Raw genomic sequence first — 18369 nt, forward strand, 5'->3', positions numbered from 1 at the left:
CAAAAGAAACTAACTTTATTTTTAGAACCACACACGCCAAACAAAACAGCCTCTCAGGAAAAACCCTCAGAGCCTCAACTGCCACCAACGGCTTTCCACAATCCTCTCTCTCTCCCCCACAAGCTTCTCTCCACCTCCCACAATCCTCCTGCTCTTGAGGCCGATTGGCTGGGTCACGTGGGCGGAGCCAAAAAAGTCCCCCAATGAGCAGCTCCGTGGTCTGAAAGGGCAGGGAAACAGCCCAATGAGCATCACCGCAGAGGAGCCAATCAGCTAGATGTTGCTGGGGCCGCTGTGAGCCAATCATCAGCCGGCAGCGGGAAGTTTGCTGGCAGCTGGAAGTTTGCTGGGGCCCCTTTGGCTGTGGCTCTCAACACTCCCCAAGCAACTTTCATACTAAATTAGCTCTTGTTTGAGACTGTTTCCTCTCTTGTCACACCCATCTAAGGCTTCCCAGCTCACAAGTGGTGGTGTGCTTATAAGAACTTCACAATGTACATTTAAATTATTTTCTCCTTACGAATTCCACTTTTATCCCCACTTAATTGAATAGATCCTCTGGAACAAGGCATGGGGTTAAAAAATAAAATGGCGAGTAAAACCTTATGGATTCATAAGTACATGTAATTATTTGCTGTCTTTTGGCTGGTAGACAGAATCCATCAGAAACTCTTCACCATCCACAATCCTGGGATTGTGTTCCTTGTTTTACTCTCCAGGAACTTGTTCAACTGTTGAGTTAAGGCTGAGTGTGACTCAGGCTGGGAATGTACCACGGTGGCAGAGCTCTTGTCTAGCATGCAAAGGCCTATTTCAACCCCCAGCCTCACAAAAAGAAGACTGAATATGACTGAATTCTGTGATTGACACACAGAAGCTCCGGAGACAGAACTCACCATATTTATAAGGCTGGTCTCGCCAAGCTTTGCTGTAACCACCTAGAAGATAAGCAGTTGAGAAAGCCAGAAAGCAGAGCTAGAGGCCCCTGCAATGCAGTTCCCACTCAGTGATAAAGCACAAATAGATTAGACCTGTGCTGTGCCAGATGAGTGCTCAAGGAACACTTGCCAGTGCAAATAAGGCTAAAGCAAGAACACATTGGAATTTCTGCAAGTCAGTTGTTAATCAACTAGATCCTGGCATATTAGGGCCTTTTAACACATGTTTTTGACATCTGGCCCCACGCGGCTGACATTTAAATTATTTTGTGATTGACAGAGAAATATTTTGTACTATTGAATCATCAATTACAGTGCTGGCCGATTTTTTTTTTTTTTTTACTTTGACACTTTCTTGGTATTAACACAAATACATGATTTTATGAACCTTTCTTTGAAGCCAAGATGATCCTACTTTGTGTCTCTTTCTTTCCACCTGCCTTTTTAGGTGTGTTTTTTATACCAGACAGTTTGGCCCTGTAAAGATCATAGATGGCCCTCTGGAAGGCTGGGTGGGGAGGGTGGGCATGCAGTGAAACTGCAAAGGGTGCCAAGTGGGAATAAATGCCATGTGATCTGGCTGGAAGGATTCCTGGAAGATTTCCAAAACAATGAAGTGACACGGTCAGTTTGGACCTTTAGAAATATCACTCCAGCAGCTGTGTGGTGGAAGTTATGAGAGAGGGCCTCGTGTCCAGGTAACTGGTTGTAGTAGAAGCAAAAGGTAGAAAGTGTTCTGTTAAAAATTTCTTGGGAAATATACTGTGCACTGTGGTCATTTCCTTCTGTTGTAGATCCCATAATTATCCTCTCTGCATTGTCACAGGCAGAGTAATATGGGACTGTAATTGGAATCATGAAACAATAAATACAGGCAAACCAGTCTCATTTTTATTTCTATTTCCACCCCTATTTTTATAATAATATATTTCAGTTACATTTTTTAAATAATTGTGAAACAGTAATGGTACTTTTTTTCCCCTTCAAAAGCATTAAATGTATAAATTATCATTAGGATAGCACAACTGCTTCCTCAGGGGATCATAAATCACAAGCTGTGTTCAAACTAACCTCCTTCTGCACTAAACCTTGTTTTACAGTTACCTTGTGTATCTCGCCTCACCTTGTGCTATATACTTATAAGAATATAAAAGATAATATCATGATCTTTAGGGTGTTTTTTACACCAATATTTTTTTAACATGGCCATCTAAAAGGAAATTTAGAGAAGTGTTGAGTACTTTGAAACTTATTTTAGAAATTTCACTCAATCTTTATCCAGGTGGAATGTTTCTGATCCCCCTTCCCAAAGAGTCTTTCTTTGGTATCAGTCAGATTCCACATTTTTAGAAAATATCTACCAGAGTAGTATTTTCATTTCAGTATGAAATGGAAAATCAGACAGACCTTCATGCTCCTTGAATGTTTCTGGGCATGTATTTGTGGTGGTGTGGTCTCATGAACCTGGTTAAGTATCAGAGATCTTCTGTTAGCAGGTCACCCTGGGGTGAGTCTAGTTCCTCTGGACTCTGGGTTTCCTTACCTCCATACCATCTCCAGTAATACTGACTCTGCCTCCAAAGTTGTGATGAGAACTGAAGAGAAGAGCACATCACAATATGCAGTATCTCCCAGTCAAGGAACATTCATTGTTCATTGATGCCAAACTGGGAGGCCTATCAAAGAGGCCCAAACCAAGAGGTTGGTTCTGCCTCTTCCCTTTGCCTGTAGGAGGTTTTGGTAAGTTTCAAATCTTGATGCTAGAATATGTCTCTTTTAGAACTGCTTTAGGCTTTATCCAGATACCACCATGAACCAAGTATAGCATCAGAGTTTGAATGTTAAGACCCCACACAACCCTATAATGCTAAGTTGTAATCACAAGTCAAAAGCAATATTGATGGTGTTTTGCAGATGACAGCATGCACAGCCTCTTTCCACAAACCCAATTTTGTGTTTCTTGTGTGTGTTGATTCCTGTATTTTTAAGATAACAACCCTTTACTTTCCTTAGTGATTTGCTTTGGCACACACTAAATGGATTTTCACCTCTTCTTTTTTCATGACGCTTTCACAGGAGAGAATAATTGAGCGTTTGAAAGAACAGCGGGAGAGAGATGATCGGGAAAGACTAGAAGAGATAGAATCTTTCCGCAAAGAGAACAAGGACCTGAAAGAAAAGGTCAATGCTTTACAAGCTGAACTCACAGAAAAAGAGGTGAGCCTGGAGGAACCATGAACCACATTGATGTCCTCATAAACCTGTATTCATTGAAGCTGTAAGAAACTTGGTGGAAGGGCTGTGGGAAGGCTTAGGGAACATTGTAACCTTTCTCTTGTTAAAGCTGTATGAATCAGAAGGAAACTATTTCTTGTAACTTCCTTCATCAACAATGCCCTCTGGATAGCTTCTCTGTTCTGCTGTTTGCAGTGTAGTTCCTTGAGACTTTTCCTTGTGTTGTACCAGCTTTGTGTGGTTTAGTATATTCTGCAAGTTTTTCAAAGTTCCTTGATCCTTTTGATTGAGCATGGATGAGGATGACGAGGATAACTCCACTCTATTGAGGGTCTGCTATATGCTAATGCTTGTGTTAGATGCTTTGTATTCATTTGTGCTTCTCAAATGGACAACCCAGTATCGTAGTTTAGGAGTTGTAGCACCATGATGGACACAAAGATGGTTGCTCTTCTGGAATCTTATTTTTATATTTTAGTAAACAATTTCAAACAGTATTTTCATGCTGTAGCAAATATGAGTATAGAAGGTCAATGCCACCTGTGTTTTACTTTAAAGAAATTTCTTGCTTGGGGATTCTGGAGAGGATGCTTTGGGTTCTCACCCCATACTCCAGCAGATACCTATAACCCCTTCAGTTTTCTTGAGGATGATTTAGTGGAGATGAATGAGAAGTAGTCATACATATTATTTTGTCTAACCTCCACAACTCTGAGATGTGTGTCTACAATTGACCCATACATACCTATTTTTGCCTGTAAGAAGTGTGCATCTGCTGTCCAACTGCTTGGGCTCTTTCACCCTGCTGGACTATCCCCATTGCACAGTTGTATATTTTCCTCCTTCACAGGAGTACCTCACCCTTGGGTGTTGGTAATGTTATACAAACTAAAGTCCTGTATGAATTGGGAATGCAAGTAAAGAAGAAAAAGATTTGATGAGTTAGAGGAGTTTTGAGGAAACCCAGAAGCAAAATCCCTAAAATTTATGCCTGCAGTGTTTTGGAGAAGAGATTATTTCTTTGAAATGAAAATTAAGAATTTAAGTCTTCTGCCTACTGTTTTACTGCTAATCCGGCTTGGGGTCCTATACTTACTATAGTTTGTGTGGAAGGAGGAAGGCACAGAAGCTTTGTCCTCATGTGTCACATTCCTCACTGATTAGAAGTGTTGTTTTTTTATACATCTACAAAATACCTTGTACAACAAATTCCAGATTAATATCTGAGGAGCACAGCCTCACTAAGTTGACTAAAATGGCCATCAAAATTCATGTTTTAAAACTTATAAAGAAGGATAGCATAGATTTGCAGTTAGCAAGGATCTTATAATTTAGATGGGGTGATTGTATGTCTTTACTATGACAAAATAACTAGATTATAAGGTCCTTTGTTGTTTCGGTGGAAGTGATATGATAAGTATATGAAATCAGAGTTGTAGACCTGTGTTGAGACTGTTATCTTCCTTTAATAGCTGGGTGACCTTCAACAAGATGCATAGCTAATGTGAGCCCTAGTTTCCTGACTTGAAACATGAGAATGGCTAAGCTGTCCCTCACAGAGTGGTTAGGAGTGTGTTGCTGGGTGATGATGCCCTTCATCCTCAAGGTCATTCCAGTGCACATGAAGCAGCCTAGCATAAATTGTTATTATTTTCAGAAAGATTCTGTGTGCTTAGTAACTCCAAGGTGCTGCAGAAAGATAAGAAAGTAATTCACACTGCCTGATTTGGGATGAAATTGGATTTTTTAGTCCCATAGTTAAATGTTGCTACCCATTTCATATTTGAATAGTGAACATTGCCCTTGTATGTAGTAAAGTTATGTTCATAGATACATGCAAATATTTATATCTTTAGTTTTTGAAATTTAGATTGAACAGTGAAGTTCTTGGTTTCTGGACATGGTTGATGGCTGGAAGTATATAGGTAACCCCATGTCTGAGTTTGGGGAGATTCATTCTATCTGTTAAATCTGAATTACAAAGGACTGGAACATGCAGTCTACTTTACTCTAAAATTCAAAATATTTTTTATTTTTGATTCTCCAGAAGATGTTTGAAAAACAGTGATCTTTTTAAGTAATGGAATTTGATAAAAATTTAATAGGGACCAGTATGGTGGCACATGCCTCTAATCCCAGCGATTTAGGAGGCTGAGACTGGGAGATTGCTAGTTGAAAGCTAGCATCAGCAACCTAGCAAGGCCCTAAGCAACTTAACAAGACCCTGTCTCAAAATAAAAATAAATTAATTAATTAAAAGGGCTGGAGATGTGGCTCAGTGGTTAAGTACCCCTGGGTTCAATTCCTGGTACCCCCCTAATTTTTAAAAATGGGATTTTAAAAAGTTTTAGATTTACCCTTAAGGGGAAGCATTAAAGTCAGAATCTTCTTTCGTTTTGGTCTTAGAGTCTTTATGGTCTGATAGCGGTAAATGTAAATGAGGTTCAGGGTGTCTGTTTTGCCATGATAGGTTAAGACCTTACTTCTATCATTAGCATGACTTTGAGATGTGAAAAGTGCATTTACCACAACGTTTGGTCACATTTGATTCTACTGCAATTAGATCCTGCTTGGTTCTGTAAGCTGGCCAACTTTAATTTCCTGGCCAGAGCTGACTATTGTTACCTTGGTAAGACTATATTTACCCTTTCTGTCTAATGCATACTTTATTGTTAAGTATAGAATCAGTATATTCAAATTGAAGACATAGCTAGGAGAAATTGTGGTGTTTCACTTACCAGCATTCTTTTTCTTTCAGTCTAGTTTAATTGACCTCAAAGAACATGCATCTTCATTAGCTTCTGCAGGACTGAAAAGGGACTCCAAATTAAAATCTCTAGAAATAGCCATCGAACAAAAGAAAGAAGAATGTAGCAAACTGGAAGCCCAGTTAAAAAAGGTAAGTGAGGTCTAAGAAAAAAAAAACAAAAAACAAAAAACACGCTCATTTTCAAAAGAATTCATAGAATGGGAAAGGAAAAGGCATTTTTCAAAAGAAAGAAACTCCTTATCTTTGCTGTCTACTGATAAAAGTATTACTCTTTATTCCTAAGAAGTCTACATTAAATCTGTCTGTGAACCTAAAAAATTATCTTAAGTTTCCTGCCTAAAGAAAACTTGAAAAATAGATGAAATTAGTAGAAGAAATGAAAAATATAAAAACCAGCCATTATTCTCTGGGCAAATCTCAACTATCATAAAAAATAAATGGAAATGTTTTCAGCAAACCAAGGAATCCAGGGGCCCCATTATACTTCGATGAACTAGTACTACTTTTAGAAGTAGGTTAATTTTTGTATGAGAACTTTGCAAATTTTTCCTAACAACATTAAATTCTAGAAATTCACCACTATAGTCAAGTCCCAGCATATCTGTAGAATGACTGTTTATCCTTGACCCCAGATGACCGTACTGTCTAAGAAAGCTTGTTGTGTATAGAAGGCTGTGGAAAGGAAAGCAGGGGCTTTCCATTGTCGCATTCACATGCTTTCTCTGACCTGGACATTCTTGTGGAGTGCATTTCCAGTCATGCATGGTTCCTTTGACTTTTTCCCTGTGTTGTTTGGTACGTCTGCACTCATCGTTCACATACAAACTCATAATGTTATGAGTTTAAGCATTTCGTTTCCCTTTGACAACTTATAAACTTATTCAAAACAGATAAGAATTTAAACATTAACATATAAAGCATATAATAAAAGTTTGACGGTGTAATTCATAGCACACTAGAATCTACAGTTACGAAGACAAATGACATGGATGGACAGGGATGTGATGGAATCACATACTGATGGAAGAATCATTCCAAATATTTTAAAATTTAATATCCTATTTCTTATGGTGCTGTGTAACTGAAATGTGACTAAAGTTATGCTCACTTTACAGAACATTTTAGGAAATTGTCATTAGAAATTTTACACTGAGTCTACTTACTAGTACAGAAAGAGATAAATATACAAATTGAATCTCTTTATAACAAAATGGCAAGAAAAATCTCTGTATTACAAAATATGTTTCATAGTGCACTCACCATTTACCTGATTTCAAGCAATATTAAGCAGGAATCCTGAGCAGTAAATAAGAGAATTAAATTATCCATTCAAGGGCATTTAAGTGCAGTTTGATTTGGCTATTTATGCATTGGGAGTATCATATACATTATTGACACATTATAAAAGTGCCCTTCAATATGGCATACATGCATATGCATATTAGGATATATATCTATGAAACATCATTTTTACTTAATAAAACAATTTTGTGACCATAAGGTAGGCGCCAAGATAACTTTATGAGACAGAAATTCACCAGATTCTTGGTATGGTCTTCATGATCTTACCTCACTTGTAGTGTGTGTGAGTGTGGAATGAAATAGGACCTCAAATATATATGATCCTGAAAGACACCCTCCATCAACTCTGATGAGCTGTTATGGAGGTCAGGCCACCCTGTTTATGATTTCTGTAGACCTCATGCACTGCACCCTCCTTTTTAGTGTAAGTCATCTCTGGAATTTGAAATTCCCTGGCAATTAAAAAGAAGGTTCACATATTGATGCTTATAGTTTTCATGTACATGACTTAGTTTAATAAATCAACATCTATGCAATTCAGTATAGTTTCTTCAGCATAGCTGTGGTTTGCCCGAGAGATCACTCATAGTGTTTTCCTTGTACTCTCAGGTAGACAAATTTACTGGAATTCACAGACCAAATCCTGTAAATATTATATCATTATTCCTAACAGATTTTAACATTTTGTAATATCACCAGAAGTGAAATGACAAATATGGTGTCTTTCTATAAAGAAACTATTTAATTTATGAAAGGATAACTTATTTCTAAGTATTTACATAATCTTTGCCTATACTGTCTCCTAAGTGCATAGTACAGTGAGTTTAAATAAGGTAATGATAATTTAAATATTTTTATTCCTAACCTGTAGATGTTGTTTTGTTGCTTTTGGCTCTTTAGCATTAACTACATTCAAAAGTTTAAAATAGTTTTTTTCAGTAGTCTTTAATTCTGCTAATAAATAGTTCCATAAAAACCTCAAGTACCCATCACCTTAAAAAGAATTGAGATCTACATGAAATATTTGAAATTATAAGCCAACAGTATGTGAATATGCATATAAACACATCATTTACTCATGGAAAAATAAGCAGCTATAAAAGCTTAAGGAGTGTCTGGGCCTCCTTTTAAGTAAAAGGGTTTGTGGCTTGTGAATAAAATATAAAGGTTGACTAAATGAAAGCTGAAAATATAGTAGTTTTATTATGTCATAAATACACCATGTATTCTCAGTGGAACTTTGCTCAAGATTTGTGAGAATCCAGTATTTTTTGCCTTAAAATCTATACAAGATCATAGATGTGTTTATTTGAACAGGCACCTAGTTGGCCAAACACAGTGAAATCCAAAGAGAGATTTTAATTGATTTTTATCTTACGAATAATGCTTAACTTTGATAAGCTGAATTTTTACATAACAGTTTGGGCAGAACATTCATACACATTATTACTTTTAACCCTTCATTATACTGTGTAGATTTAAGACATCTTCAAATCCTTAGTGATGAAAAATGGTTATAGCAGAAAAGGAATTACCCTTTAGACATTCCATTCCTCCTCTTAAACATGGCACAGTCAGATGTTCATGTGTGAGGAAATCTTTACTGATATTGGTAAGACTGATTAAACAATGCTAACCAAATTATGAGTAACCAGTAGTTATGAGTGTGCTTTATAATTCAGTGCATTCATCAATTATAGACATCGACATATAGAAAAGAACCTGATTATTAATGCATGGATCATATTGGTTTTTTTTAAGAGTATTTGAGGTTCAAGTTGTAGAAGGTAATTGATTTGTATGACTAGATCAGTTCAGAAGCAACAGTAATTCAAAGTGTTATGATTTATGCTCCTCAGTAACTTTCTAATTAATGTCATGCTTGAGGAGAGGGATTTTTAAAACCATGATAAAATCATTATTTATTTATTCAAGTTGAAGGAACAGGAATCTGGCTCATAAAAAGGCATATCTCAGTTTAAAGCAAAGTAACAGTTTCCATAATATTTCACCCTCTACACCTTGATGTCTAGCCCCAAATTATTGGTGAAGGTATTTAAGAAATATCGCTGGAGGGTGCGATTTAAAATAATATTCAGTACATTTAAATCCAGAAACCTAAATCTGCACAAAATTGACAGGAGACCATTACAGATTCTAAAGTACTTGGAACATAACAGGATATCTTTGAAAAGTATTTATTTCTTAATTCTAAACTAACAGTAGAAACTGGTAATGGGCAATGGATAATACTGTATTGTAGGTCTCTTTTGTTATCTTACTGACTTAATTTTTTTCTTTCTCCATTTAAGTTAATCTGATAATGTTTTGTTTACTGATATTGTGCTATTGCTAACCTGCCATTTGCTAATCTGTTATTTTTCTGGAGTTAGACTGAATAGAATATTCAAGCTTGTGTTGGTATAAAAGAAGAGCTATAAATTCAATGATAAGATTTAATTAATCTTTTATTATTACTATCTTTGAAGTTCAGGTAATAAATTGTGGGCTTGGCCAAAAGTACTTCTTCTGATTCATTGCTGGAGGCCCGCACTTCATGTATCATCAAAAGTGGACAGCTTTCTTTATTTCATGGGTTATTTAACTTGAGAAAGGGAAAGTAATACAAACCTTAAATTTCTTATTCCAGCTATTCTTTTATCGGAGCCAAAATCAACATTTGTATTTCCCTAGAGCCTCTCACTTTCACTGTGGAATGTTTAGAAACTGAAATTTCTTCTTTTTTAATGACCAGTTCGTCTGTGCGAATGCACTGGATTTGTTGAGCTAATGTTGTTTTTCTGGATCTTTCCTTCTTTCCCTGTCTGTGCTTCAATGCCTCCCCAACTTTGCAATGTAGCAAGCTGAGCAGTTGTTCAATCAGATGTACAACCCAGTAAGTCATTTCTGAAAGTTCCCGCTGTAACATATCAAAGCATGAGGATCCACTGATCACATGTCACAAAGTGCCATACTGGGGAGGCTTCAAATATATTTATTAGTCCCTTCTCATTTCCTTTCTATCAAAAGAAATGACTTGTGCGGAGGCCATTGTCATTTCTTTTTAAATTAAAAAAAAATTAAGAACTCAAGGAAATATTCTTAGCTCTGATATAGCTTCTTTTTAATTTCAAATCTATTTTTCTGTAGAAAAACAGAAGTCAGTTAAAGATTTACACTCATGAAATTCATCCTCAGATCCTTTGGACACAGACTAATCTATGTCAAAAGGAATAGCATTTGTAAAATAGCAAAAATTCAATGTATGTTGTGTTGATGAGATAGACATTAAATTTAGATTTAACAATAAAAATCTCTTTGAGATTAGTAAATACATAACATTATTGTGGGTTTTTTAAGACATGTTTTAAAAACATGTCATTTGATTGGGGCAAACCATAATATAGTATCCTAATAACAGATAATAGCAGTTCTCCTTATAGCTTCTCAGAGTACAAAAATCAGGTAACTAGTAAAAAAAATTTATAACATGGTCCAGATGCCACCACTATTTTCTTTTATCCTAATGATGGGTATATTTATGTGAAGCAGTTTGTTTCTTTATTTTTTAAAAAGAAGTTTTGTTTTTTTTTTTTCCTTTTTTGTCTCAAGTTGGCTTACTGGGAGAAATGTTTCTAAAGGTGGCTAGAATTTATCATTTGGCAAATATGATCTGAACTATCATGCATTTCTAATTATCTCCTATTTATAAATTTCCATCATGGGAAAAAAGTAATAGGATGGATAAAGGAAACAAAGTTAGCTAACGACTTTTTGTTAAGCATGCTCCAGGATACATTTAGTTTGATGTGCAAGATATTCGGGTGTACTTAATTAGATTCATCCTCCACCCTTCATTCTTTACAACCAATTTTATTTTTGCAAACAGAATTCCTAAAGCCCTGTAGGAGCATCTTTATTAACTATTTCCCAAGCATGGATTTTAGCAGAGTAAGCAAAAACAATCCAGGTTTCCTTTCCCTTAGCACTTGAATGGAAGTGTTAATAAGCAGGCTGAAAACAGTAGAGAGGTGAAGAAAGACAAATAAGATTGGAATATCTTTAAGCTTGAAAACACACCCTGGGAAAAATTCATGTTCTTTTTTCTTTTTTTTAAAGATTATTTTAAAAGGGTATGAAGTAATCCTGCTGAAATTATTTCATACCTACTTGTTAGGGACAGGAAAAAAAACCTAAGCATTTCATAATTGTGGGAGGTATAAAGGACAGATGGGGATGGCTTTGTTTCTACAGCAGTGAAAATTTACCACAACCATAGCAGGAGTTCATATCCCTGTCTGGATAGGTAGGATCAAAGACACAACTCAGTTAACTTTTAGGCTATTTTTAGAAATATTGATCACAAACATCATCAGCTTCTCCTTCACTTCAGCCACAGTGATCTTCTTCAGTATACATAAGCAAACTTTTTAGTCTTTTCAGTGACTAATTCAAAAATCATTGACTGACTTTCCTCCCCAAGTTAATTAAGCTAGCCCATTGGTTTGGCATCCTGGGAATATAGCCAACCCTCATTATTTTAACTCCCCTTGCCTACAGATATTCTCAGGGTCCAATTCTTTTTTGGACTGATAGGAACAGACCATGATGGATTTTCTCTCCTTAATAGTCTTTAAAAAATGACTATGTTTTCCCTAGTAATAAAAATAATATATGTCCACAGTACAGAATTTGTAAAGTATAGAAGGATATAGAAAAAAAAATAACAGGATGTCTCAATGCATAGAGATAATCACTAGGAACATTTGGGTTGCTCCCTGCCCAGGCATTTTTTTTGCTGTTACTGTTCTCTTCTGTTCTTTATCTTCCTCTTTTCTTGCTTTCTTCTTTCTTCTTACTTCTCTTTTTGCCTTTCTTCTCCTTTCTCCTTTATCTTTCTTTTTCTTACCTAATATTCTATTTCTTTTTATGAAGTTGTGTTAAAGTGATTATTCCATTTTATATCCTATTTTTAAAAAACTGCATATCATTAGAAATTTTTCATATCATTAACTATTCTTCCAAAATGTCCTTTCAATGGTGTTTACTGTTCTATGTTATTTATATTAATGTTGGTCATTTCTTTGCTAGTAGTATAAATAATGCTCTGAAGAAAACTTTATTAATTTCTCCACACTTTTTTTTCCTCATAGAATAAATTTCTGGGCCAATATTTTTAAAAACTCGCCATAGTTCCTGCTGTATTGCAGGAACTCAGAGAAATTCTGCCAAGGCACACTTCTTTAAGCACTGGTTAAATGTGGCCTTTTGGTCACACCCTGGCCCCTACTGAGAATTGTCATTTTCCATAACTTTGAAAAATGCTTAGGTAGAAATTTTTTCTTTTTAACTCTCCTGTCTTTAATTATTAATGAAAGTTAGGATTTTAAGTATATTTTCTTAATATTCTCCTTTCTGCAAATTGTTTAAGTCATTTAAGCATTTCCCTTTGAGTATCCTGGTTTATGCATCAGTTTATATGGAGTATGCTGTGGCTTATATAGAAATTTTGTCAGATTTGTGGAAATTTTATTTAATTAAAAAATTTCTTTTTTAAAAACATATAGAATTATTTTTAGGTTCTCAACCTGTGTTTCTCTTTAGGATATTCTCATTGCCTTTATTCTTTGAAGTCATTTTCCAGTTTTATTTGTGGGCTGAATTTAAATTTTTTGCATTGTTATGTTTTACATAAATTTAACTCCTTTACCCCTTATTAATTTATTTTGATTCATTATGAGAAGTGAGGTTCTAACTGTATTTTTCTAAATTATCGACCAATATCCTACCACTGTTTATCAAATAATTCATTCTTTATCCACTAATCTTGATATACTTTATTGTATACTGAGCTCTCATGGATAAATGGCTTAGTTTCTGGGCTGTTCTTCAAAATTTTAACTATTGTGGCTTTGAGATTCCACCTTAATTCTTTTTGCTTTTCATTTTGTCTTTTTTTTTTTAAGTTTCATTTGTTTGTTTTAAGGTCCTTATCTTATAATTTTCTATCTTTCCAGGTGGATTTCAGGGTCACTTTATCAATTTAATAGCACAACTGGTGATTACTTTAATCTAAATTACATTCATTCTAAACAGTGATTTTAGAATGATCAATATATTTCCAGTTTTATTTTTTTCCATTTATAAACTTGATACAATTTTTTATTCATTTCAGTGGTTTTTCATAGTAAAGTTTTGACATATTTCTATTATAGGACTGTGGGGTTTTTTTATAGATAGTCTGAAGCAGTTCTACATTTATAATTTTTAAGTTGCTATTTGAATGCTGTCTTTCTTATATTTTCTAACCAGTTATTGGTATCAAGGAAATGTCTTTTATTTCTTTTGTATGTTTATTTTGACCATGGCCATCCTTCACATTTTTGGTGAATTATACTCATTATTTTTGCTACATAAGGTAAACAGTCATCTCTAGGTATATCAGAATATACTCAATCAGAGTAAACAAGGATTAAGCTTTGAAGTCCTCCCACATGTATTTTTCCCCATAGAATAGAAATAAACCATTTACTTTTTTTCTTCTTTATTCCAGTCAGTCCATTGTACTGAGTGATACTCTGATGCCATTTCTAAAATTTTGCCTTTGTATCCTGACTCTTTCTTATAATGATAATCTTTCTGTAGCTTAACTACTAATCTTTGCTCCTAGAGGAGTTTTGTCTTGTCATTGTGAAACACTGTGCAGGGTATCTTCAGTTGAGTCCTTTTTCTTCCCTTGGTTCTTAATTCTAGACAAATAATATGGTTTTTTCATCAGGCTCAAATACCTTCTTTGCTGTAGCCCTCCTAGTATTGTGCTCAATGATGGTATCCAGGATTTGTTCCTAAAATTTTAAGTAAATATTTAGAGTTTCTGGACCCCTCAACTTAGTGCTTGTATAATATCCTCGTTACTGTATGATACTGGGCTTGGTACTGCCGGGGATACCCTTGAGACTGGTCTGATGATCCCAATACAGGAGCCTCCCCTTTGACCCTCACCTAATTACTAGCTATTTGAAATCCCATCTCTACTGAACATATCTTTTGCGGGGATCATGTTTTACAAGACAAAAAATCAAGCATTTTTTCCATTCCAGAGAAAGAAAAAAAGTCTTGTCAATGTTCAGTGAGGTCTTCCTGAATTATGTGTCATCATAGGACTATGTGATCCCAGGAGCGTAGTGGGCTGAATTACAAATGCTATCACAGTGATTGTTTAGGCTTAGCGCTTTCTTTTTATGATATTTTTAGCTTATTTCTGAAAACTATTTGATTTATTCTTAGACTAATATCCCCTGACATAATGGAAGATTATAGCTGTTTAAGAGATAGCTCAGTGAATACATATTGCATGTGCGAACACAGGCACACACAGGAACACTCACTGGATGTTCTAAAACATAGGATTTCAAAAAAGAACTTTGGTTCTTTTACATTGCTAATTTTAGGAAATTCCAAAGTTAACAGGAACCACGTTAATAATTATATTTTGGTTGGGGAGTCTTATTGTATGTAAAGCATATAGTTGGTTCTTTTTATTTTGGGGGTTTGACATGAGAAAAAGTATTTGGAGTATTTGTTTTTTATATATATATATATATATATATATATATATATATAAAATTTGTTTCATCTATGAAAAAAAATCTCTATTTGGTATGGTTGTTTTAACATAAAAATTGTAAATATACTGGATGTAGTTAGCTTGAATTGTGAAAGAGTAATTTCCCATAAAACTAGGAAGTACAAGATTTCGATGTATTTCATCATTAGTTTCAAAATGTATTACTTAGGCTCATTTATTATGCCTAATATTGATTTATTGTATTTAAATGAAATTTAAATTTTATAACATGTTTTAGTTCTTTCTCCCCCTTAGAAACTTTATTTTAATAAGTTAATATTTTGTTCATAACTTAGGATTAAGTGAAGATTGGTACTCTTTTAGAAGATTGAAATTGAGTATAATGTTTGAAATAGTTTATATGCCCTGTTCTGCTGTTAAGATATGAAAGGAATGTTAAAGCTCTGTCAACGGACTCTAAACCAGCAAAGCGCCGGAGTAGAGAATCATATTTTTATAGTACATGAATTTATCAAGTTATTGCTAAAACCCAGAAGCAGCAGGGATGAAAAATCAACAGATTAATTAGTTAACATTCTGCTTGTATTTTATGTTCATGACTAATCATTTGCTTATTTTGAGGGAAATGATTTTTTATTAAAATTGTTAGGACTCATTTCAAAGGGAGAGTGTTATATAATATTATAATTGAATATTCCCTGCCTTGTTTCACAGCAGGTTTTTTGGACCAAAGTTAATGCTTTCCTTCCTAGGCATCTGGAATGATGAACTAGTATTTTACTAAAAATAATCAGTGATCAACCTTTATAAAATTAAGTTCAAATAAAGTTGGGATGTGTGATTTGGATACCTGTCAGCCTCCAGCTTTGGCTTTAGCGGCTTTTTGCTTTAGTTTGATTTAGATAAGAGTATTAATCTGAATTTTTTTTCTTCTTTTTTTTTCCTGAAACAGTTCTAATTTCTTTAATTAAAATAACTGTTAGGTATTGTAATGCTGTTCATCCCAAGTCATGAGTAGATTCCTCTTTATTCTTGATCCAGGCTTTCAAAGTCATTCACATCAAAATGCTGAGACAAAAACTTTGTTTTGATTATTCCCATTTGTGGGGAAATTTTCCTACATATGGAAATACAAGAGACATAATCTGGAGTCCCCAAAATCATACTGATCTAATATACAATACAGAAATTTCTGTAATGCCAGTTCCCAATTTTTTGTGTGTTTCTAAAAAAAAAAACATTTAAGTGTTATTCTATATAAGTTTTAAGAAATATTTTGAGGCAGAACCAGACACCTTAATTTGCCTTTAAACTGATTTGTTTAGTCAGCAAAGTTAAATCACTACATTAAGAAAAGAATGCTTATTCTTTGGTTTTCATGACCAAGGGAATTTTCTTGTAAGTGACCGTGTTCTTGGACATGTTAATGATAAATAAATTTTGAAACAAGAAAATACACATCAATATGGATTATCAAGAGGGAACAAAGTTGATGTGCCTTAGAATAATGGAACAGGCAAGCACTTCCCATGTGGGGGAGCTAAATTCAAACCAACAGATCCCTAAGAGGAAATAATTACTGGACATTTTCAATTTAAATCTTGCATAGGTCAGAATCATGCCATGGTAGGAATTTCTTGTGGAAATGATTTATTGAAATAAGTCATAAGTCTCCTCCCCAACATTTGACACAGTATCTAGGGTATATTAGGGTAAATCTGTTACCTACTTTGATCTGTATCAGGGTCAGCCAGTCCAGATTAAAGAGCTCATCATTTGAAAAGAATATTTCCTAAATATAAATAAAGTGCTTCCTTCCATTTTTAGAGCTTGTTCTGGCCTTAGAATTTTGAAGGTAGCATTGGTTTTATAACCTCAGTTTCTTCCTTTATTTATTTTTCAGTATAGTGTCACCCCTGTGTCTGTGGATCTGAGTATAACACACCCATGTTAAAGCTTTCAGCCTATCCTTTGAAAATTTGTGATTTACATTGAATAGAGCTGATAATCTTTACTAACAGTTATAAATTCTTTGGAGACATCTGTGTCCAATATTTAGGATGAACAGGGACTCCACCAGCCTTCCCAATCAAGGGAAGCTCTGTCATTGTTTTCATGTGACTCAAGAAGCAGCTCTTATTCTCACATCTTTATATAGCTCTTTTAAAACCTTTCTTTTAACATAATCATGTTTTAAAGTTATCTATTTACACATTTATTTAAAAGTCCTTCTAAGAATTCTAGCATCAAGATTGAAGGTAATTTGACTTAATTTTTTTTCCTTGAGTCAGTAGAAATTAACCTGACAGTAGAAACAAAAAGAGATATTTAACTCACAGATATTATTGAGGCTTGTCTATTCTTTTTAAAAGGAAGAATCATTAGCACATGCAAGTATTATCTAACAGATACCAAGCCAGCTATAAACTTGGCTATGGGCTTTATTTTAATAATATGACTTAATTCAACATCACATGAGGTCAGGAGAGCTATAGTCTAGTATACCCCCACCCCACCCCAGCTTTCTGTATCTCTCAACATCCCATGAGTCCTTTAACCATACCTAGTTACTGAGTTGAAAAGACTGTGAACCCATCTAATTCCACTCAGGGTTGAAAACTGGCATGGGGGTATCCTCCTCAAGGATTTAAGAAAAAGACTTGTGCTTACATACCTACACTAGCAGCTGGCAGGCTGTGCTTTCTCTGAAAACCTACCAGGGAAGCTTTTAAAAGAAGCCCATAGTATTTTGGTGATGAAAATTCAATAAACCTATTCACTTAGCTTTTTCTGGGATGCATATTATAATATGATAAAAATGCAAATGAATAATACCTTCCCCATGTTCCTTATTTTGTAGTTTTTAGTGTCTTTAGAAAGGTTAATTTATTTGCCATAGATATTAGACACAGTGTTAGATTTAGAATCTAGGTCTCAACTAGTAATCCTGTACCCACTTATTCCAATTAATGATGATAATCAAAGAATAAAGACAACCTAGATAAACCACAGTTGTTAACTGCTAGCTCATTGTGAATCTTTAAAAATCAGAATTGGGAAAGAAATTTTGACTCTAGACAGAAACAGGCAATCAAAATATGGTTATTCATTTGTTTTGAATGCTTCTACTTGCTCATTAATTAATTAATGCTTTTTAAAGATCTCAATGTCCTTGGTTTGGATAGTTTAAGAAATCTCAGGAGAAGGTTTTTAGCTGCTGTAGAATAATGGTAACAGGATAAAAATGAAAGAGGCTAATGTGAAGATTTTACTTCTTAGTTTTTTAAAAACTGCATATTTTTAATGTTTTTCTGTCACAGAATTAATAAGTTGATTTTTATTTTTCACAAATAGAAATAGGTGTGTGGAGTAGTTACTTTATTTTAAAAACAGAATATCTACATTTTAAAAATGGAGATTAGGGAATTTAAATATCTATTACTTCAATTTAAAATAAAATTATTTGATGAATAAAATCCTGAAGGTATATTAGCTCAGATTTCTCTTTCAGACTATTTTAATTATAATGAAAAAGT

General features: G+C 34.4%; 1 protein-coding gene across 25 annotated transcripts in view; it reads left to right on the forward strand.

Moving 5' to 3' along the window:
• Erc2 (ELKS/RAB6-interacting/CAST family member 2) overlaps positions 1-18369 on the forward strand; it is an 877829-nt gene that overhangs the window by 427153 nt on the left and 432307 nt on the right. For 16 of the 25 annotated variants that reach the window (XR_007346866.1, XR_007346867.1, XR_007346868.1 and 13 more), the window contains 3 exons: positions 3015-3155; positions 5932-6072; positions 10106-10141. Coding sequence is in view for 18 of the 25 variants with exons in the window: in XM_048801108.1 (XP_048657065.1) it covers positions 3015-3155; positions 5932-6072; positions 10106-10141 (318 nt within the window). In the remaining 7 variants the exon portion in view is untranslated. The remainder of the gene's footprint in view (positions 1-3014; positions 3156-5931; positions 6073-10105; positions 10142-18369) is intronic. The other 9 variants (XR_007346870.1, XR_001504431.2, XR_007346871.1 and 6 more) reach the window with 1 other exon arrangement.

Source organism: Marmota marmota, unplaced genomic scaffold (assembly GCF_001458135.2).
Source record: "Marmota marmota marmota unplaced genomic scaffold, marMar, whole genome shotgun sequence".
NCBI classification, from domain to species: domain Eukaryota; kingdom Metazoa; phylum Chordata; class Mammalia; order Rodentia; family Sciuridae; genus Marmota; species Marmota marmota.